At 40.2% G+C, this 22619-nt stretch overlaps 2 protein-coding genes across 8 annotated transcripts in view; both read right to left on the minus strand.

Moving 5' to 3' along the window:
- The window catches only part of atp13a3 (ATPase 13A3), a 43197-nt gene extending 36723 nt beyond the window's left edge, over nt 1-6474 (minus strand). For all 4 annotated transcript variants that reach the window (XM_017478286.3, XM_017478285.3, XM_053683058.1 and 1 more), the window contains exons 1-2: nt 6268-6474; nt 2649-2858 (exon numbers count right to left, since the gene is read on the minus strand). The gene's annotated coding sequence lies outside the window, so the exon portion shown is untranslated. The remainder of the gene's footprint in view (nt 1-2648; nt 2859-6267) is intronic.
- A 3230-nt stretch (nt 6475-9704) lies between these two features.
- Nucleotides 9705-21360, minus strand: tmem44 (transmembrane protein 44). 4 transcript variants are annotated; one of them, XM_017477334.3, is made up of 9 exons: nt 20837-21360; nt 20555-20669; nt 20361-20451; nt 19603-19769; nt 19391-19477; nt 19093-19263; nt 18790-19014; nt 18111-18254; nt 9705-10017 (listed from the first exon to the last, which is right to left on the minus strand). In XM_017477334.3, the coding sequence occupies exons 1-9, from the start codon at nt 20896-20898 to the stop codon at nt 9796-9798; spliced, it is 1284 nt and encodes a 427-aa protein (XP_017332823.1). In that variant the 5' UTR covers nt 20899-21360; the 3' UTR covers nt 9705-9795. The 4 variants fall into 4 exon arrangements, with proteins under 4 accessions (XP_017332823.1, XP_017332820.1, XP_047014137.1 ...); XM_017477331.3 differs by having other exon boundaries at nt 20766-21360; XM_047158181.2 differs by lacking the exon at nt 20555-20669 and having other exon boundaries at nt 20766-20884.
- Between the last annotated feature and the right edge of the window lie 1259 nt (nt 21361-22619).

A 22619-nucleotide genomic window follows, 5' to 3' on the forward strand; every position in this document is an offset into this window, starting at 1 on the left:
ATCCCTGACCTCAACCCAACTGAACACCTTTGGGATGAACTGGAACGCCGACTGCACCCCAGACCTCTTCACCTGACATCTCGAACACTCTTGTAGCAGAATGAACACAAATCCCCACAGCTACACTCCAAAATCTAGTGGAAAGCCTTCCCAGAAGAGTGTGGAGGTTATCGCAAGAGGAAAGAAGGACTAAATCTGGAATGGGATGATCAACAAACACACGTGGAATGTGATTGGTCAGATGTCAACAAACTTTTACCCATATAGCATGTATCCATCCAGGGTGTTATATTTCTTACAAAATACTTAGCCCCCCCCATCCATCTCAGACCAAATCTTTCACTTACTCGTATGTAAACAGTGTATGCTACTGCTTACACCTGGTGAGCTTGATAGCGGCCTATGAACCTCAAGGGATCCTACAGAGAGCGTGAGCCGTTGTGAAGAAAACGCTGCTCTGGTAAGAAGCAGGAAGTTCAAAAACAAAAACGACCGGTTACAAAGGTGTTGTTCTTCACCTCCATAAAAGATCTGATTTAGAGAGGCTGTAAACACAGAGGTGCCAGCACTGCTAACAAGTAAATCCTAAGAGGCAGAAAGAGAGAGGAAAAAAAAACACCACCACAGAACTGCAGAAATGTTTCACGTCAATAATAAACTGCATACAAACAATATGCTTTCTTGTTTGTTTTTTTTTCCTTTCATAATCGATTTTTATATCGAGTTGTGTGTGAAATGTTTGAATAAGCCGAATCGAACTAAAACTTTTGAGCTGGATTTACAAACGTTTCAGAAATGCTGATTTTGCATTTAGTCACGCCCACAAAACGCCATAAAAAGATAAAGAGCGGCGGGGAGCATGGAACGAATGAACCGTCAGGGTAAAGCTTGAAACGCAGAGGTGGAAGTTATTTGGACTCACTTCTGTGCAAATAAAATGATCTATTACAGTGATTTATTAACAATGAAAAGTCAATCAGCTAAATCTTCCACCAGCTGAGGCCGACTGTTCACGGGGGTGGTGTTGGCTTGGTTTAATTTTTATTTTATTTATATTCTTTAATTCATGTCAATAATACAGAATCACACGTTTCCACTATTTTACTTCAATCGAGTGTTAGTCCTAATAAACAATACCCTGAAACTGGCTTTTTTTTTTTTTTTAAAGGACAGAAAAGGAATCACCGGTTCAAAGTTGATCTTTGGGATTGAATCTGAAGTTTATGCTTCTCACGTCGGTCTCACGTTACACATTCGCTTCTATTTTTAATCCATAGCACTTCGCTGCACTATCCCGGCTTTATCTTGGACTTGTTAGAGGTAAACCGCATAGGGGTTATTATTTACCCCCCCCACACACACACACACACCTCGGTTGTTCGAGGCAAACACTCCCGACGTGGCTTGAGAGACTTACACCATGTCAGGACATTTCACATCCTGGTCAGGAATCAACACTGGCAGACTTTCTGTCATACGCAAAAGTCTTAGACCCAGCCTGTGAGAAGTCACCAGGGCACCACCTCAAAGCATGCTTCTCTTGGAAAGCGTTAAGATTCCTTCAAGTTGCTCGCGTTACCCAAACTCTGAGAGAAGAGTGCAGAAAGCTCGGTGTAAATTACAGAACAAACATGGGAAGCATTTGGCAATTTGTCAATTTGGCAATCTGAGGACAGGATTAATACCTAGTTCCTGAAAGTCTTGTGATCTTATAGAGAAAGTGCTGAATGCGAACTGAATGTGTTGTAATGATTCTTTTCAACCAGGAACATTTAAACACTCCTTTCCAGCTGAAACATAATTTACCAAGACAAATACATCGTCAACCCTCTTCAGACGGGATTACATTTACACGGGGTCAGCCACGGTACGCCACCCCCGGAACACATAAGGCAGCTTGGCAGTGTTGAGGCTTGAACCAACCCCTTGAACCCCCCCAACCTTCTGATCAGCGACCCAGAGCCAAACTGAGTTACTGACTCCCAAAAGAAGGAATCGATTCTGAACAGCTGAAACGAGTCGTTAGGGATTCCAGACTTACTTCCTGTACTAATCTATGTAGGTTTGTAACAAAAAGCCCCGCCTCTTATCTTCATCGGCTGCTCGCTGACAGTGGTAGACCAATCACAACAGACTGGGACGTCTGACCAATCAGAGCAGAGTATGCTCTCTGAAAGGAGGAGTTTAGAACAAATCATTTAACGAGTCGTTTGTGACACTGGGGGGGAAAACGGTAATGCTGCAGTTTAAATTATGAGAACATTAAACTGTTTTTTGACCTTGGATGCATGTAAATCTATTGTATGAGACCTTTAAAACAAAATTAGGCACGTTTCAAAACCATAATAGGTGCGCTTTAAAATTCCTTATTGAAAACATATGAAAGAATATCCGACACACACTTACTACGAGTACATATACATACATACATACACATATACATATATAATATATATATAGTGAACTACAGAAGTGAGTGCGCGACCGAGTGGGAGCTAGTGTACGCCAACATTTACAAACCAATTTTGATAAACGCGACTGAAGTCTGGTCCGTCAGTTCGACGGTAGAATGAACTAGCTTATAAAATATGAAACTTTTTTGTTGTTGCTTTATGTGCGTGTGCCATGCGAGTGAATGTAGACAATACCTGAAAAAGGCAGACCTCAGAGACTGACGCGTCGTCAAAAGCCCCAGCCAGCACTGCCGTCCATCCCATATCGTACACGAGAAGACGGTTTGGTCATTTTGTCCAGCACTAACTGCGTAACTCTGAACAGCTAGAGTTCAGCAAGGACAGGACATGACACGAGATGAGACCAGACGAGACGAGACGAGACTGCTAAGGCAGGTCTACACGCTGGGGAAAAAAAATAATAACATCCGTATAAGATGAAAATCCTGATAATCCTTTTAGTCTAAACAAACCAGAAGCATCAGGATAGTGTACAAACAAAATACCATCATGGTCAACTTCCTTATGATACAGGCATATCGGCTAGACTTGTGGGTGGGTGTTTGTGTGTGAGGTTCATTTATCACTTTCTAATCATCCAATCATCACCGCTATCAGCGGTTATCTTTAAACTGTTAGATCAGACATTTCCTCGTAGCCCTATTTAATCCGTTTGGTTCGAAATCTCCGTCCGGCCAAAATCTCTCCTTGACATCCCTAATAAAGACCGTTAACTTGTCTAACGTTGTCCGAGTCGAACGTGTCGCGACTCTAGTATTCGCACGTGAACAATTTACCCTCTGGCGCTTCAGTGAAAAGGTTTTAATGAGCAGAAGATCTAAATCTAGTCAATCTGCAGAGCTGAAAATGCACGAACAGTACGAACAGCATGTATGAATCCGAACTATTTATTTTGAATGGGGTCGGGGGAAGACAAGTGAACCTCTATTTTACAACTGATCCTCAAAATAACCTAATAAAGTGGTTGTATCCTATGGGACAAAACAAGAATACACTCTTAAGGCCAAAAAAATCATTTAAAAAAAAGCAGGAAAAATTCCTTTTAAAATAATGAAATGCCCCATAAAGGAGTATTACATATCTTTCTGTCTAATATCTGACACAGCTGGCACAGCTGCTCGGATAAACCGAGGAATATACCGATACAAACGATATAAGGTGAGGGAGAGGTAGTATTTAAACATCTCTACATACGTTAGTTTTAACTATATGTTATACATACACTATACACCAGAAATATCTGGACCCCTGACCATCACAACTAAGTGGGCCACAAAGTTGGAAAGTATAGAAAGTCAGTGTGTGCTGTAGCTTTACAATTTCCCTTCACTGGAACGAAGAGGCGCAAACCTGCTCCAGCATGACGATGACCAGGTATCCCAAACTTCTGTGGCCATGTAGAGTATGTGAAACCTTAACCCACCGACTGTCTTGCGGCTATAATTAAATTCTTTACCTTCTTTGTCGACGATAAGTAATACTCACGGTTACGCGCACGGTTTTGGGCTCCAAGGTGCTAATTTGTGTTGAATTATTGAAACAATAAGCTTTCGGACTCTGGATCTGCCAGCTCAGGGCCAGCAGGTGTTGCGTACTGCACATGGCACATATTCGTACTCGGTAATAATAAACAACACAAACATTAACAAAGTGTATGATTTATCATCGATTATTGGAGGAGTTGGGTGATAGAAATTGTCTCCAAGCCTATTTCTTTTAATGCTTTTAATCTCTTTATTGCTTTTTTTTTAATATACATACATACATACACCATATCCAGATCAGATATAATGTTATCAGCCATAACATTAAAACCGCTGACAGGGGAATCGAATAACATTGATTATCTCGTCATATAATTGTCAAGGGGTGGGATATATTAGGCAGCAAGTGAACAGTCAGTTCTCGAAGTTGATGTGTTGGAAGCAGGAAAAATGGGCAAGCGTAAAAGATCTGAGTGACTCTGATGAGGGACAAATTGTGATGGCAGACGACTGGGTCTGAACATCTCCAAAACAGCAGGTCTTGTGGGGTGTTCCCAGTATGAAGTGGTTAATACCTACCAAAAGTGGTCCAAGGAAGGACAACCGGTGAACCGGTGACAGGGTCATGGGCACCGAAGGCTCACTGTTGCGTGTGGGGAGTGAAGGCTAGTCCGTCTGGTCCGATCCCACAGAAGAGCTTCTGTAGCACACACTGGTGAAAAAGTTCATGCTGGTTATGACAGAAAGGAGTCAGAACACACAGCGCATCACAGCACACTGCGTATGGGGCTGTGTAGCTGCGGACCGGTCAGAGTGCCCATGCTGACCCCTGTACACCACTGAAAACACCTACAATGGGCACATGAGCATCAGAACTGGACCATGGAGCAATGAAAGAAGGTGGTCTGGTCTGATGAATCACATTTTCTTTTACATCATGTGGACGGCCGTGTGTGCGTGCGTGTGTGTCGTTACCCGGGGAAGACACGGCACCAGGATGCACTATAGTAAGAAGGCAAGCCGGCTGAGGCAGTCTGATTCTCTGGACGACGTTCTGCTGGGAAACCCCGAGTCCTGGCCTTCATGTTGATGTTACTTTAACACGTACCCCCGACCTAAACAATGCTGCAGACCAAATCCTCTCGTCCTAACTGCAGCGGCGTCTTTCAGCGCGATAATCTGCCCTGCCACACTCAACAAACGGTTCAGGAGCAACGGTTTCAGCAACAAGACAGAGTAATCGAGGCGTTGACTCGGCTTCCGAATTCCTCAAATCTCAATCCGATCAGGGATCTGCGGAACGTTCTGGACAAACAAGTCCGATCCATGGAGGTCCTGTTTCACAACGTACAGTATCTGCTGCGAACGTCTTGGTGCAAGACACCACAGAGCAAGGGGGACACAAGATTAGGCAGGTGGGGTTAAGGATTAATGTCATGGCTGATCAATATATTATATATAAATATAAATAAATATATAAAATACATTGGAAGTTAAACAATATTAACCTTAAGCATTTATATTACATTTGTATACAAATTGCACTGACGCCTTTACAGCCTGGAGTAGTTTATTGCTTTTTTTCCCCCCATTTCGAGGCGTCTGAATGAGTAATGAGTTTATTCAGCTTTGACTTCGCTGACGTGTGTGTGTGTGTGTAAAGGGGAAACGCTGCACTCGAGTCAAGTGGCTAAGCTAAAGCGCGGCTAAAGCTCTGACACAACACGGCGGATCCAGATGGCGGTGAAGCAGTAAAACACTGCTGTTCATTAACAAGCTTCCGGCTCTAGAGGGATTAAAAAAAAACATGTTTATAAAATGAAACAAAGCGGCAGTTAAAATGCCGCGTGACAGCTCGGGTGTGAGGGTCAGACAGACAGACGGTTTAATCCAGCTACACCTCGATCAGAGAGCTAGCTATAAAGACCCGGAGGTCAGATTAGACTTTTGGAGGTCTGACTCCTAGTTTGTTTTTAAATGGAGAGGAAATCCTGACCAGGCTAGCTTTAACGGCTAACACGAGCTAAATCAATACATCAGTACACACGGATAAGGAACGATGCACGGGGCGAGTGTGTCGGTGTTTATAACCCGCTTAAACTGAGCTCAAGACACCGGTGAGAAACATGTATCAAGCCCCATTAACTGAATAATAATAAGAAGAAGAAGAGGAAGAGGAAGAAGAAGAAGAAGAAGAAGAAGTCTTTCTCTCAATCACGCGCGCACACTCGTCCCTGACACTGTGCGCGTGTGTATGAGTGTATGAATGTGAGTGTGTGTGTGGGTGAGTGAGTGAGTAAAGCACGTACCCAGCACCACCTGGACTGAAGATCACCTTAAAGCCATGATGAAGCGCGTTGTTGATCTAGGAGAAACTACCACGCGCGCGCGCACCGAGTTGTATTATCCGGTAAAGTGTATGTGTATGCTGGATGTTGACAGCGCACGCGATACCGAGAAGTATGGCTTTGACTGCCCTAAACTGGCTTCGCTAGCCTTGTTCAGGAAGTGACGCACGGGAAATGAGCTCATACCAACCGCATGGAGTGGGAGCGCATGTAATGCCTGGGTGTCTTCTGGCGTGGTGAAGTAGTTTTGTAATTACACTACACAACACATGAATACATTTAAAAAAAAGAAAACATTTTCTGTACATGATGGGCCAAAAGTATGTGGACACCTGATAATCCCACCCACGTGTGCTTGTTATATACTCCAGTCTTCTGGGAAGGCTTTCCACTGGATACTGGAGTGGGGATTTGTGCTCATGCGGCTACAAGAGCGCTAGTGAGATCAGGTACTGATGTCGGGTGATGAGGAGGTCTGGGGTGCAAGTCGGAGTTCCAGTTCGTCCCAAAGGTGTTCATGGGGTTCCAATCCAATGCTGGCAAGCAATGTCTTCACACAGCTCGCTTTGTGCACAGAGGCATGTCAGAGGTTTAAGTCTCTTAGTTCCAGTGAAAGAAAACTGTAAATGTACACATACAAAGACACCCTACACGATTGCGTGCCACAACATTTTTTTGGCAACAGATTGGGGAAGAACCACATACAGTTGCATCTCAACAAATTAGAATGTTGTGGAAAAATTTGTGAAATAGTGAAATATTTCAAGTCTTTCTTGCTTTAATCTTGTTGATTAGATTTATAATACAGGAATTTCGACCTGAGATGTCGTCTAATCAGCTAATTAACTCAAAACACTTGCAAATGTTTCCTGAGGCTTTAATCTCTGTCTGGTTCAGTACACAACCACAATCATGGGGAAGATGAAAGTAAATTGTGCATTTCATTTGGAAATCAAGGTCCCAGAGTCTGGAGGAAGAGTGGAGAGACACAGTATCCAAGTTGCTTGAAGTCCAGTGTGAAGTTTCCACAGTCAGTGATGATTTGGGGTGCCAGGTCATCTGCTGGTGTTGGTCCACTGTGTTTTCTCAAGTCGAGAGTCAGTGCAGCGTCTACCAGGAGATTTTGGAGCACTTCATGCTTCCATCTGCTGACGAGCTTTATGGAGATGTTGATTTCCTTTTCCGGCAGGACTCGGCACCTGCCCACAGTGACAAAACTGCTAGTAACTGGTTTGCTGACCGTGGTATTACTGTGCTCGATTGGCCAGCCGACTTTCCTGACCCGAACCCCATAGAGAATCTATGAGAGACACCAGACCCAACAATACAGACGAGCTGAAGGCCGCTATCAAAACAACCTGGGCTTCCAGAACACCTCAGCAGTGCCACAGGCTGATTGCCTCCATGCCACGCTGCATTCATGCAGTAATCCGAGCAAAAGGATTAAAGCCACGACCGAGTATCGAGTGCATAAATAAACATACTTTTCAGAAGGTCGACATTTCTGAATTATAAATTCTTTATTCTAATATTTTGAGATACTGGAGTTTTGATTTCCATGAGCTGTGAGCTGTAATCATCGAGATTAAAACAAAAAAAAGGCTGGAAATATCATTTTATGTGTAATGAATCTAGAATATAAGAAAGTTCACTTTTTAAAATAAAATTACAGAAAAAAAACAAACTTTTCCACGATATTCAAATTTTTTTGAGATGCACCTGTATGGGTCTGATAGTCAGGTGTCCACATACTTTTGGCCATATCGTGTAGACCATCTTTTCCAGCTGGTAAGTGCTGGTCGAATGGAAACAATAATGCCAAGTCAATTATTAAATTGAGTTTGGAGGCTTCTTCCAAAAGAAGACCAAGAACCTACATTCACAGTTGCAGATTAACATGTCCTAATCCTTGACCCCAGTTTAATGTGCAAACAGAATTCCAGTTATTTCTATGGACCGGACAATGGCTTTATTTCCCAAGGTTTCAAAAGGGAAAATAAATAGATCTGTTGCTCTGGCCCCAACACCAGGTTGTCAAGTAAAGCCCAGGCAGTGGTCAGTAAGGTATTATAAGAATCTATATTAGATTTGTACAGTCCACAGTTAGCTCCAGTCCACTAATTTGATTGGAAAAAGATATTACTATAACTGCACTGGGACATTTCACTGTTTGTATCACTCAACTTGTCTGTATTCACTACCTAAAATTCCAATTCTAGCAATATTACACCGAAACCGTTACTACACTTACTATAGCCTGTCAGTCAGTCTGTGCATTACCACAGCAACACACAATGCTCCATCCACCTATGGCATCTTTGGGAACCATTTTTGTTGACAGAGCAAAACAAAATATTTGCTCATACTGTGTCTGAAATATCAGTTATTCAATATTAATGTCTTGTTTATAGAAATATCAGCGATACTGACATGATTGCCTGTGACTCTATCAGCCTTGCTGATATTCTGTGCACCAGCACTCTTGCTCGTGCAATATTGCTTAACTATAGACAGACCTTTAACATGAGTTTTTGGTTCAGTAGTTCTGGATAGCCGACAGATCCACCCTCCTTTATTATGTACATCAATGCGATCTAAGCCAGTGAGGTGGTTCCCACAGAACTTCCGTAACGCCAGTTCAAAAAGGGATCAGAAGGAGCCAAAAAAACAAAACAAAACAAACTTTAGATATCTTGAATGTGTCATATGATAAAAAATATTCAAACAGACAATAGTGGAAAGTAAAAAGGAGATTTACAGATCTGCTGTGTTTGAATTACAGCACCTTGGAACTAATCGGTCATTTGATACGCCCCCAATCCACTTCCACAATGTGTTCAACAACCTCTAATCACTACATTGTCCCACTATCAGACTTTTTGGGAAGTCTCCTTGCTACTCATCTGTTAGACAAGACTGACATGGGCACAATACTACCAAGCCACTAAGTCACAGGACAAGAATGGCCAAGGCGGACGACCCGAGAGATCGCTTAACAGCCCTGGCTGTCTGGGTCTTATCTGGACCTTTCTGCAGTCCAGCTTAGATAAAACTGTCCAACCATGAAAATACAGGAAACAACCCGTGGAACTTTCAGGCCTGTGAAAGGGCAATGTTGTTTTTTATTAGGATAGTTTATTGGACACCTCCCTGCATTTATCTGTTTTGGCTTGATCTTCTTATGTTTCTGCTTTTAGTGTGATCTCATTAATCAGTGCTACGGCATGCGTGATAAACACAAGTAATGAAATGGTTCCCTTACGAAAGAGCAAGCATGCCAGCAGATATATTGACTCTTTAGCTTATCTGACTGACAAAATCATGACTCTTTTTACAAGTCTTATTTGGAAAGATGGAAATCTTATCTTACTACACATGACTGTAAATGTTCAAAAAAACAGAATATTGCTCTCCTTTATTATAGTTTATCTCATTAAATATGAATGTACTGAAACATCACAATGTTGAATCGGTACTGTGAATCCATGATCATTGCACAGAAGCTGAAAGGTTCTGAAAGTTAGTGTCAGGGCATCCTGAAACCATCCTCTCTTCCAGATCAGCACTGTTACAGAAACAAGCACTAGAGCAAGATCTCATGTTAGACTTCGACCTCTGGTCTACCGTCCACTCCTGCAGAGGGAACGCGTCTGTCTTTTGCCCGTCTCCATTCTGTGAACTCCATTGTGGTGGGGTCTCCTCAAAGTCCCACTGCATGAAAGAGAGTAAAACACTGGAGCGTAAGAGACACTACTGGAATGGTATATCAATTTCAGCATATACAGTAAGGCATTTCACCAAAGGTCATAAAGCTGTATGGGGACACCAAGGCACTGAAGCAACTACAACAAAGGCCTGGGCTTGTTTTACTTTGCTTTGTCAGACATACAGTATTAAACTATTAAGACTTAACTTGCATGGAAATATTTTGTAGCTACCAACAACAGTTATTAAACAACCAGATGAACATATAAGCTACCTTTGTACAATTATAACAAACTTAATATGCATATCCAGTCTGCAATCCATTCTATATCAGATATTGCAACACTGCAGGCTGAAGTTCACCGATTCTCCAGTCAAAGTTCACCTAGATAAAGTCGGCGTGAAGTTTGTGGACACCTGACCATAGGTGCTTTTTTTTAATACATAATAACCTCCGCTCTTCTCGGAAGATTTGGAAGTGTGACTGTGGGGATGTGTGTTCATTCGGACACAAGAGCTTTAGTGAGGACAGGCACTGATGTCGGGTGAGGAGACCCAAGGTCTCGGGTTCAGTGGGGTTGAGGTCTGGGCTCCATGCAAGACACTCGAGTTCTTCCGCTCCAACCTTGGTAAACAATGGAGCACGATTTGTGCACAGAGGTATTGTCATGCTGGAACATGTTTGTGCCTCTTAGGTCCAGTGAAGAGAAACTATAAAGCTACAACAAACAGAAACATTCTAGAAACATTCAACTTTGTGCTTCTAACATTGTAGCAACAGTTTGGGGAAGAACCACATATGGGTGTGATGGTCAGGTCTCGACATACTTTCCATTTCAGTAAACTGCCTTTTATAGTGGTAAAAACTGTAAATGGCCCACACTTATAGCGCTTTTTTTTTTAACCTTAGCTGTTCTACAAAGTGCTTTTCTCATTCACCCATTCTCACACACACACACACACACACACACACAAAAGAATGCCAAACTGCCATTTAAGGTGCTAGCCTGCCATCAGGAGCAACTTGGGGTTCAGCGTCTTGCCCAAGGACACTTCGCCATGTGGGGTCATGTGGCTGGGAATCGAATTGCCAACCCTAAGATTAGTGGACAACCCGCTCTACCACCTGAACCACAGCCGCCCCGCTGTAGCACAAGCTACACAAGCTCAAGCACGAGCAGAAGTTTAAATACCAGCACTGCCAAACTGTCAATATTGGGCCCTTGGGCAAGGCCCTTAACCATATCAACTGCTCAGTTCTATCCTGTCTCAATTGCAAGCCGCTTTGGAAGCACGCCTCAGCCAAAGGACATAAATGTAAATATATATGTTAATGATATTGGCATCTGTGCCACTCACAGCTAAGTAGGGAGCCAAATCCCTATAGACCTCACAGCCATTTCCCACAGTTCCTGTCTGAGTGCTTAGCGCAAATGTTATCCAGACACAATGGAGGAGAACTGTGAGAGTAAGTTTTGTGCTGTGTTGTGGTCATGGAAGCATGGCTTAGGGCCAGGATTCACATAATCAAGTGGAACATCAACAGACCAGTTAATGATACAGGGAGGTTATATCACTCACAAATCAAGGGTTGCATGGAGATTGCTTTTTGAAGTACTCTAGCAACAACTTGACATTTTATTTTGTCGGTTGATATCCATACAATGTGTAAAATATTTTTTTGTTTGTTTTAAAATCACACAAACTGGCCTAGCATTAAAAGAAAACGATATCCATGTCCCTCACAGTACCGAGTGACTTACACAGTGTACAAATGCCCTAGATAAATATTTATTGACTCTTTCTGTGATTTAACAAATATAAAACGTACTAAAATGGACGTGTCAGACAAGCAGAGTTATGAAAGTGCAGTGCACAAACGTGTACAGGGGCAACTCTCGTCCTAAGTGCCGTGTCTTACAGGAAAACAAAAAGACAATAAGGTCAACCTCAAGTTTATTGTTGTAGGAGGAGACACCGAGAACTCCATATAACCTACTCCATAGTCCATGTGCTTGTCAGAAGGTTCACATAGTTTGCCGTTTTCCTGTTTAGTGAATAAAACAAAGTTCAATTGTTTTCACCTTGAGCAATTCACTTTTGTTTTTGACTAAATGACATCCTCAATAACCAGGCATTCTTAAGAGCAACAGTGAGGGCCAAGAAACAGCTTGGCTGTGCTAGAAAGCATGGCACACAAGGATTTCCTGTTGCACTAAAACGCAGGGTTATGAGCTAATGCCTTCACTGAACTGCATCATCACATGTACAAGGTACAGGTTATATGCATATACTTACTGTATGGTGTATGTAAAGAAGTTAAGCATAGTACATGAAGTTACCAGTGAAATAGAACGTTTCAGAAAATTTCCTTCATCAACTGTGCAAGCAAAGTGCTTCTCAGGCTGTAGGAGGTGAAAAACGATCCATTGTGTAATAATGGATTTAATGGTGCTCCATGGGATGTTCAAAGTCTGGGATATTTTTATTCTCACCGTACCCTGAGTGGTGCACTTCCAGCCCTTTGTGATGTGTTTGATAGCTTCTTTGTCTTCATGATACCGTTTGTTTTTTAAGGTACAGGTATGTTCTCGAACTAACTCTGGGGCCTTCGAGTAACAAGTGTATTTATAGGGAGGAGAAGAAGAAGAAGAAGAAGAAGAAGAAGAAGAAGAAGGAGAAAGAGAAAGAGAAGAAGAAGAAGAAGAAGAGATAAGAGAGTATTGCGAGTAAATTTGAATGCTGGAGACTTTTAACCAACCGGGATTTGTCAACAATTACAATTTTTAATGTATTAATGAACGACATTTGTAGCCGTTTACTATTATGGAATGTCTATGAGATTAGAGTGTTCAGGACACTGGAATTTATTCGTTCTTGTTCCTCAGTAACATGACAGGCTGACTGACAGACAAGAAAGTATGACTGTTTGCAGCGATTGTGATGTCATCAATAACAGAAACTAAACACCGGGTCGTAAATTTGACTGACTTTTACAAAGCGCCTCCACATGATTAAAGCTAAATAATAAACGGATTTTTAAACAACAACAACAAAAATAGTGCTGGTGTTTAACAAACTAAAACGGATAATCATAAGGTGATGTGGTGAAGTTTTTGTTCGTATACTTTTATGGAAGAGGTCATGGATGCCAGTGCTGTGTAACAGTTTGGTAAAGTTTCCCAGCATGGGGAAGTCTTCAGGACAGAGACAGAGAGATGTGGATGGAATGACTGTTTACTGCTATTCCTTACATAAACAACATATATTCTCTGGTACAAGAACTTCATAGCGCATGCCACATGTATGATGCATAACATTCCACCAACTCCAACAAGGAAATGGTCAGATGACAATACACACCATAAAAAAATGAGGTAGGAGTTGAATAGACAACAATGTCTGCAAAAGGAATGGCAGAATGTCTAGTGGGGCAAAAAGAGAGAGAGAGAGAGAGAGAGAGAGAGAGAGAGAGAGAGAGAGAGAGAGACATTTGTGCTACAGGACAAAGGATAGGATAGCTGTGGCAATACTGGGTCTGGCTGTGTGTCTTGGGATAAGAAGGGGAATTAATATCTGTGTATTGACGTCGGAGTTTCCATCTACATTCAATCCAGTGCTCTCTTCATAGCCTGCATCCCTTCAGCCTGAATCTAATTCTTAGCAATTTGCTCTATTTATAAAATAAATAAATAAGTTAAAATGAAAATATGCAATTATATTGGAGCCCATAATGTATGGGTTTCATCATCATTACCAACTTACCCACTGAATAAAGAGAATGTAAAATGAGCTTGTATTCACAAATTAACAATGAATAACAACTGGTTTTATTTGGAAATTAATTAACTGCGCTTTTGCCTCAGATTAACAGATAAATGACGATGGAAAAAATCTGCAAAAATGTTTTCATATTTTCCTTTTTATATATATATATATATATATATATATATATATATATATATATATATATATATATATATATATATATATATATATATATATATATATATATATATATATTGTTACTTTCTTTCTGCACGCATGTTAGTCATACATGTAAACCTACAGTGCCCTCCAAAAATATTGGCACCTTTTGGCAAGTAAGCCTGTGGGGAAAAAAAAAAGTTCTTTATTGTTTAACCTTTTGATCTTTTGATTAAAAAAATACTCTGCTCTCATGAATATCAAACAATTGCAAACCCAGATTTATCAAAAATATCTTTGTTAAATGTGTGTGTGCAAAAATTATTGGCACCCCAATGAAGTACATTCCCATCGATATTAAAAAATGTTTTAGCACACCTGGGTGACTAGTAACAGAAAATTATTTAAGCGTGACTTTGTTTCACAGGAGTATAAATGAGGTAACACACAGGCCAAATTCCCTTAATCAACATAACAATGGGTAAGACCAAGGAATATAGCTGTGATGTGCAGCAAAAGGTCACTGAGCTTCACAAAATGGGAAGTGGCTATAAGAAAATAGCACAAGCATTGAAAATACCCATTTCCACCATCAGGGCAAGAATTAAGAAGTTCCAGTCAACTGGAAATGTTATGAATCAACCTGGAATTGGACGTGTGTTTATATCGTCTCAACACACTGTGAAGAGGATGGTTCGAGTGGTCAAAAAATCTCCAAGGATCACAGCTGGAGAATTGCAGGTTAGTTGAATCTTGGGGTCAAAAAGTCTCCAAAACTACAATCCGAAGTCACCTACATCACCACAAGTTGTTTGGAAGGGTTTCAAGAAAAAAGCCTCTACTCTCATCCAAAAAACAACAAGTGTCTTCAGTTTTCCCGACACTACTGGAACTTAAAATGGGATCGGGTTCTATGGTCAGATAAAACCAAAATAGAGCTGTTTAGCAATAAACACCAGAGGTGGTTTTGGTGCACACAGAGAGGTAGCCATATGGAAAAGTACCTCATGCCCACGGTTAAATATGGTGTTGACTCTAATGTTTTGGGGCTGTTTTTCTGTTAGATGATCTGGACATTTTGTTATGATGCCATGCATCTTATCAAATATCAGATATTAAATGAAAACCTGACTGCCTCTGTCAGAAAGTTTACAATGGGCCGTGGTTGGATCTTCCAACAGGACAATGATCTAAAACATTAATCAAAATCAACACAAAAATGGTTTACTGACCACAAAATCAAGGTCCTGCCATGGCCATCCCAGTCCCCTGACTTGAACCCTATAGAAAACCTGCGTGGTGAACTGAAGATAATAGATAAAGAAAATTTGATTGATCTAGAGAGATTCTGTATGGAGGAATGATCTCAGATCCCTTGCCATGTATTCTCCAACCTCATCAGGCGTTATAGAAGACTCAGAGCTGTTATCTTGGCAAGGGGAGGTAGCACAAAGTATTGACTAAAAGGGTGCCAATAATTGTTGCACACAAATATTTAACAAATTTATATACATTTTTTTTGTTTGTTTATAAACCTGTGTTTTGTTTGCAATTGTTTGAAACCAGAGTATATTTTGAGAGCAGAGTATATTTTGTGATTTTTTTTTAAAAACAAATTATCAAAAGGTTAAACAATAAAGACAATTTTTCACAGCCTTCTTTGCTCACATTAACCAAGGGTGCCAATATTAGTGGAGGACACTGTAGATATTGGTCATAAACTTTCCCATGCACAGCACCTACAAACATCTTTGTATTTAGGTGTCTACATGGGACAGCAGATCTGGGGTCAGTTCTGAATGCACCCATTTGGAAACAAAAGCCTTAACACTAGTGATTCTTGTGTAGGATTTGGACTAAACTTTCAGTAGGTTCCTCCTGGGCCCAACCACAGAGGGGGAATATTTCATTACTGTGGTATGTTCTTGCAGCTGAGATTTGCAGACCACGAAATCAATTTTTAGATTTTTGACCACAGGGCAGCGGTATGATAAACGTCTCAGCTGCACGGTAGAGTGTCAGTGTCTGAAATCATGAATAGCCACCATCTTCTATGCAGATGCACAGTCATTATTTATCTTCATGCGGATTTGATTGGTCATAATGTGGCCAGTCATTGCCTAATAATTGGATACGATCTTTTTTATTAGGTCTATGCTAAAGTATGGATATGTCAGAAAGCATGGTGAGCTTCCATTTAAACCGAGTAGGTCTGGCTTTAAGTACCAAATAATACTCCTTTTCTGTGCAATGGTAAAGTGCCCAGAATTGAGAAAGTATTACTCCAAACAAATCAAGTTAATGGGGGGGTTGTCGCTACCTGATTTTACATTATATTACTGGTCAGCCAATATACATAAGTTAATGTACAGGTTCAGCTCATCCAAGGGCCCATGGAGTAGTCTGGAAGAAAATTCATGTTTATTTACTTCATTACAGGATTTCATTTCCACCTTTAAGATATGGGGGCAGTTTAGATCCCACTTTAAGTTTGTTTCTGCCTCTTCTTTAATGCAATTGTTTAGAAATTATTTATTTCCTCCATCGATTACAGATCCTGTTTTTTCAGGAGTGGTATGGTAAAGGATTAAGATTTTTCTGAGATCTCTACAACCGGTTATGTCAACCGGTTCCCCATTTCTAAATTACCCTTGTTAGCCTTCACCTCCTTAGTAGCTAGAAGACGGACTTTATTTCTCTGGAAGTCCACTAAACCACCAACTACTACACTATGGCTTGTTGATACCATGTTCTTTTTGAAGGTGGACTTGATAAGATGTTCTTGGAATGGCAGCGCTGGATTTTTTTGTAGTGATAAATGGCAGCCGTTTATAAACCACTTTAATTCTCATCAAACTTTGCCCTCTGACTGATTCTCTTTCAACCCGCCCCACCTTCTTCTTTTCTTTTTTTTTTTTAAAGTGCATATTATTCTTGGCTGTCCAAGCATTGTCTTTACTGTTATCCATTTGTATATGTTTATTTTAGCATTTGTCTATAGATGTAGTTATACATGCACATTTATTTATTTTGTTCATTTATTTACCAAGTTATTTGTCCCCCTCTTCTCTCGGTTATAAAAAGTAAAAACAATTCGGAAAAGTCGTGTCTCTGTTGTTTCAAATATTCTGACTGCCTTCTCTTTTCATTCAATAAAAAATTTGAGAGAAAAAATGGAAGAGAAGAAAGCATGGCGAGCATCATCAAGCTACAAAATCATTAATAATATATATGTAAACAATAACAACAACAAGAAAAATAATTAGCCTTTGGCTTTAATGCCTTAAATAAGCAGGATTCTTCCTTTTTGAGGCAACACTGTACACCCCAGGCTCATTATTCAGGTATTCAGAATATTATTCAGGTGTTTTGAGTATTGAATATTATTTAGTGAATACTATTATGAAAGTTATGTCGTTATGAAAGAAAAACTGCAACAGCTCGAACTGCTCATGAGTTCTAGAGGTTTACAAGGTTCATTGTTAACTACATCTTTTTAAATGTTCTCCAAGAGTTATGAATCATTCAGTAAATGTACAAATCAGCTTTCAGTATGGGGAAATTCCTTTCCATGAGTCAAACCATCAGACTGCAGTACAGACTTGATACGCCTTAGGGTTAGGCTTTTTTGTATTTTTACACCTGTAAAAAGACTTTACTGCCACCTACTGGCTCATAGCAATTAAAAATGGATAAAAAGGCAGTGTTCATCCAGAGATGAGGTTGTTGAAAAAAAAAAAACAACAAGCCCAGGAATTTGTTTCACGGTACATCCTTATCATAACGCATTTAAAAAAAAAAAAAAAAAAATTTTAATTAAAAAAAATAGTGTATTAAATAGGTCATTCATCTATTCATTCGATCTCAAAATACAGTTTGCTAACTGACACAGAAATATGAACACTACTCTGTCGGTCAGCCAGTTATGATTTCCACGTTAGTCCCTTCCGAAAGCTGCCCCATCCTCCCCTCCATGTGCCTCAGCTCCACCTCCTATAACAGCTGGTCTAAATGATGAGATTTTTATTGTAATCTAGTTTAGAAATCAATCATATGGTGTACATACAGCGGATTTTACTCATGCCCCATATACACATGTCTATGATTACTTTCGTAATCACTAATTACCTGCATTGACCAGAGGGGAGTTTATTGAAAAAGGCATGGCTAACCTCTAGCTCAGAGCTAAGGCAAGATGAATCTGTAGCACTGCCTGAAGAATAACGCTCATCGACCCTGACCACCTTCACAGATCCCTTCAGAGGTTGGCTGTCTGTGGAGTCCTCCCGAGTGAGAGTAACCTCCTTCAGACACACCTAGAAAACAAGGAAATACATCATCAAATAGTTAAAGTGTTTCTCAGTATATGCTGCCAGTCAAAGGATTTTGGAACCCCTGGAGTTTCTCGGATTTTACAGTTTACAGGTAATTTAAAAAAAAAAAAAAAAAAAAAAAAAAAAAAAAATTAACAAGTTTTTTTTTTTTAAACCAAGGATAAAACTAGACCAAGTTAGCAACAAATACAGCATGTAATTAAAGTGAGCTAAGCAAACAAAGAAAGGTCTTACATACGTTTCTCAATTCACCTACCCACACCCATAACTTCCTCAGCCACCCCCCCCCCCCCCCCCCCTCCATTTAAAATGAGCTTTCATAATGCTAAAATATAAAGTGTTAAAAATTTATCTGGCAATGTAAGAAGCATCACAGTATTTTCCAAAAGCATTTCCACTATCCATCCTGTTCAATTATATGCCTATGATCATTAAGATACAAGAACTAGACAAGACAGCATGAAAGGAGGAGAGCACAGATTTCATCATCATCATCACAGTCTAACAAAATACATACCGTTCGAATAGGCTGAACTTTAGTGTTTCTATAAGGCTCCATCTCGGGCATTTTTGAGCTGCTCTTCCAGGACGAGATATGCTTTCTGGCATTTTTGTCTTTGGGGCTGTGATACAGACCAGACGTCACGCTGTGGAATCTGCCCAATAGGGACTCTGTATCCGAATCCAGCGTCCCAGCGGACTGGCACTTATAGCAGATTCTATAACATGAGAGGAGCAAAATCTGAAAGTTCAGATAGTTAAAGGACTAAAATGACACCGGGATGATATATGCCTGTAGGTGCTATACGTAAAAGGATACAAAGAAATCCAGAATTGCACAGCACGCTCCTGAGAGAATCCACGGCAGAGCTTTGACAACAGACTCCAGCCGGGGATCATAGAGCAGTATGGCAGAGGCATAAAGCGCTCCAGCCAAAGCGCTAAAACTCCTTGAGGAAACATGCGTCAAATTACTCATCTCTCCTCTGGTCTGCAGGATGCAAATTACAAGACAAAAAGATATTTGAACTAAAGGTGTATGCGAGTTCATTTGTAAAAAAGACTTCTCAAAACAAGCAACCTCAAAATGACTGGAGGTGCTCATAGAGGTTACTCACAGCTTTCAGAAAGAAAGGAATCCTGGAAGTCCAGCTAATGGCGAAATACAGAAGACCAAGCACATAACCAAGCAGTTCAGTCTGATCCTGTTCTCAGAAACCAACACAAACCACAACTTCTTGAGTACACTCTTGTGTCACAAAAAGTCAAGTGTTTAGCAAAGCCATGCAAACATGGTGTTGTGCAGGTAAGAGAGGATCAGGTCACTCACATGTACAACGACGTACAGCGGCTTCCTGCTGGTTGGATGGCCGTGGAAGACTGCTTGTGTGTAGTGTACATGTATATCAGCGTAAACACATCCTCCCGTTCCAAACAGTAGACAGACCATCAGGACGTTCTGCCTCCTTCTTCTGCTCAACATTCTCACTCTCCTTCCTTGAACAAAACATAAACGCAGAACTGACCTACATATGACTAAAAGTACGTGTTCACCTGACCATCACACCCATATGTGGACCTTCTGCCGAACTGTGTTGCCATGAAGCTGGAAATGCACTATTGTCTAGAATGTCTTTGTATGCTATAGCACTAAGGTTTTTCTTCAAAGTGGCCGAAATATGTTCAACGCACAAAGAGAGCTCCATGAAGACATGATGATTTGTCAAGGGCGGAGTGGAGGAACTCGAGCGTCCTGCACAGATCCCTGACCTCAACCTGACCGAACACCTTTATGATGAATCGGAACACAGACATCACACCAGGCCTTCTTACCGGACATCAGTGCCAAACCGGTTGCGCTTTTGTGGCTGAATGAACGCAAATCCCCAAAACCACGCTCCAAAATCCAGTAGAAAGCCTTCTCAGAATCGTACAAGTTATTATAACAGCAGCAAAGTCTATATTAATGCCTACGGATTTGGAATGGGATCTTCGATACTCAAGTGTCCACATCCTTTTTCCTACATAGTGTATATTCATCACTTATTAGTAAAGGAACATGAAACAAACACAATGAACCCATCTTACCAGTGGTGGTATGGTACCACCAACAAAGCGGCAAAGTGACTGAAATGAAATGCACAACATCCAAGCTCGCCATTATTGAAGCCATAACACGCTGGAGGGGAGAGAAAGAAAAAATAATTCAAGTTAGTTATTCAAGATAAATTCAAGTTCAAAGATGAATAAAGTGTAACAAGCTTGTTTTCGTTGGCTTTCACCTGAAAGAAGGTCTGATTAGAGAGAAAAGCTCCAGCAAGCTGACACAGATCTCCAATCAGAGAGTACAACACACAAGCTGCAGCATCTCTGAACTTTGACCTGCTGCATATGAGTCTAGAAAGGAAGGCCTCAAAACTGACATATCACCAGGATACACATTTAAGCTCCCATTTTCTTAATAATAGGAAATTAGACCGCACCATTACTTACATTAAGTAGGAAATGACCAGAAATAACACAGACGTGAAGCCGACTGAAGACGAAATGCCAATGTTATTTACCTCGGAGTAAAAAGAACTCGTAACTTCTTTCCACCAGTGAGAAAAAGCAGTGGGGAAATCATTTTTAATCATATTTCTTTTCCAGAAAAGAAACTGTACCACTGTGAAGTGGGTTAGGGATGTGTGAGGTGGAAAAAAACCGCCAAGTACTCGTTACACAACTGACACACACAAACAAACACTTGGTACTATATAGTATAAAGTGTAATGACAGGAAGTTGCTCTCAGGTGAGACTAGCGTTCCTTGCAGTTTCTCACACGAGGCTTTAACAAATTACTAACAACTAATCAACATTTTACAAGAAAACAAACGATGAATGTCGGCTACACGCTTTAAAACACTCCCACGGCATGCTACATGCTAACACCGTGAGCTGCTCTAACACACCTGTTTAACCCTTGTGTGTCCTTATGGACGTTTTTCTCTTTTTCATTTTGTCTGTGTTAATGCAAACAGCATAAATTTAGCAAAAGGTGTGTATTTGTATTGGAGTTTGCTTTCATAAATCTGTTTTAAACTAGGTACACAAAATAATTACACTCAGGACCTTAAGGACAAACATGTCCCCATGGTAACCCATTCAAACCGCAATATTTAATCTCCATGACGTTTATGCTTATAAAATCATGCATTTTGAGTTCATATGGCTTTTATTTTGTTGACAATGTTTCAAAAAATTTAATTTTTATGTTTTATTATTTTGTGGTGAAAATACATGCGTTTCATTTCCCCCCTCATTCTGCTGTATTATAGAGCACTGCAGACCCACCGAATAAATGATGCAGATATCACTGTGTGTGTGGATATTAGAGTTAGTGAGAAAGAAATGATACTGTAGTGGAAATCACAAATCAAACCCCATGTATATGAGTCAATGAAGGTTCCTGAGCTTTGAAGATTTTTTGCATTATGTAAAGAAACCAGTGTTTAAAGGGTTCAAATTCAGTCACTGAATGAATGTTTGGTCATTATGATCAGAATTGATGCTGGTAAAAGCATTAAAAAAAGTCAGTGAAAGTGGGATTTTATATATATATATATATATATATATATATATATATATATATATATATATATATATATATATATATATATATAATATTTCTATGACAGTTTTTTTACATGGACATTTTTGTCCTTTATGGACCTGAGTGGTAGTTTTTGTTTTTGTTTTTTTTATCTGACACAACATAAAATATATGAATGCATCAGAATGAATGTTGTTGTCATATCAAAGGCTGTAATAATCAAAGAAAAAAAATTCTGCTTAGCATTTAGTATATGGAAAATAATTTTTTTTCATTAAAAAAAACACAGACACACACACACACACACACACACACACACACACACACACACACACACACATCTGTGGCATTATGTAAACAAACCGGCATAAAGGATTACAATTCTGAAAATGAATGACTGTTTGGTAATTATGATCAGAACTGATGCTGGTTAAAAAAAAAAAAAATTAAAAAAGAAGAAAAATCAATGTCAGTGAAAGTGGAAAACAATATAAATATATGATATTTTTATGACAGTTTTTGGACATGGACATTTTTGTCCTCTATGGACTTATGTGTAACTTTTTTCATTAACGCACAAGGGTTAAGTGCTGAAGCACGCGAGTTTGAATATGAAGATGTCCTTCACCTTCTCAACTTGGCCTGAATAGTTGTGTGTGGTTTTCATTTCGTCTTCTGTCCTCTATTCTCGGATGAAACAACGCGTGTACACTCTGTCCGAGAAAAAACCATACTGTTTTGATTTGCAGACATG

The sequence above is a fragment of the Ictalurus punctatus genome, chromosome 10, assembly GCF_001660625.3.
Source record: "Ictalurus punctatus breed USDA103 chromosome 10, Coco_2.0, whole genome shotgun sequence".
Taxonomy (NCBI): Eukaryota; Metazoa; Chordata; class Actinopteri; order Siluriformes; family Ictaluridae; genus Ictalurus; species Ictalurus punctatus.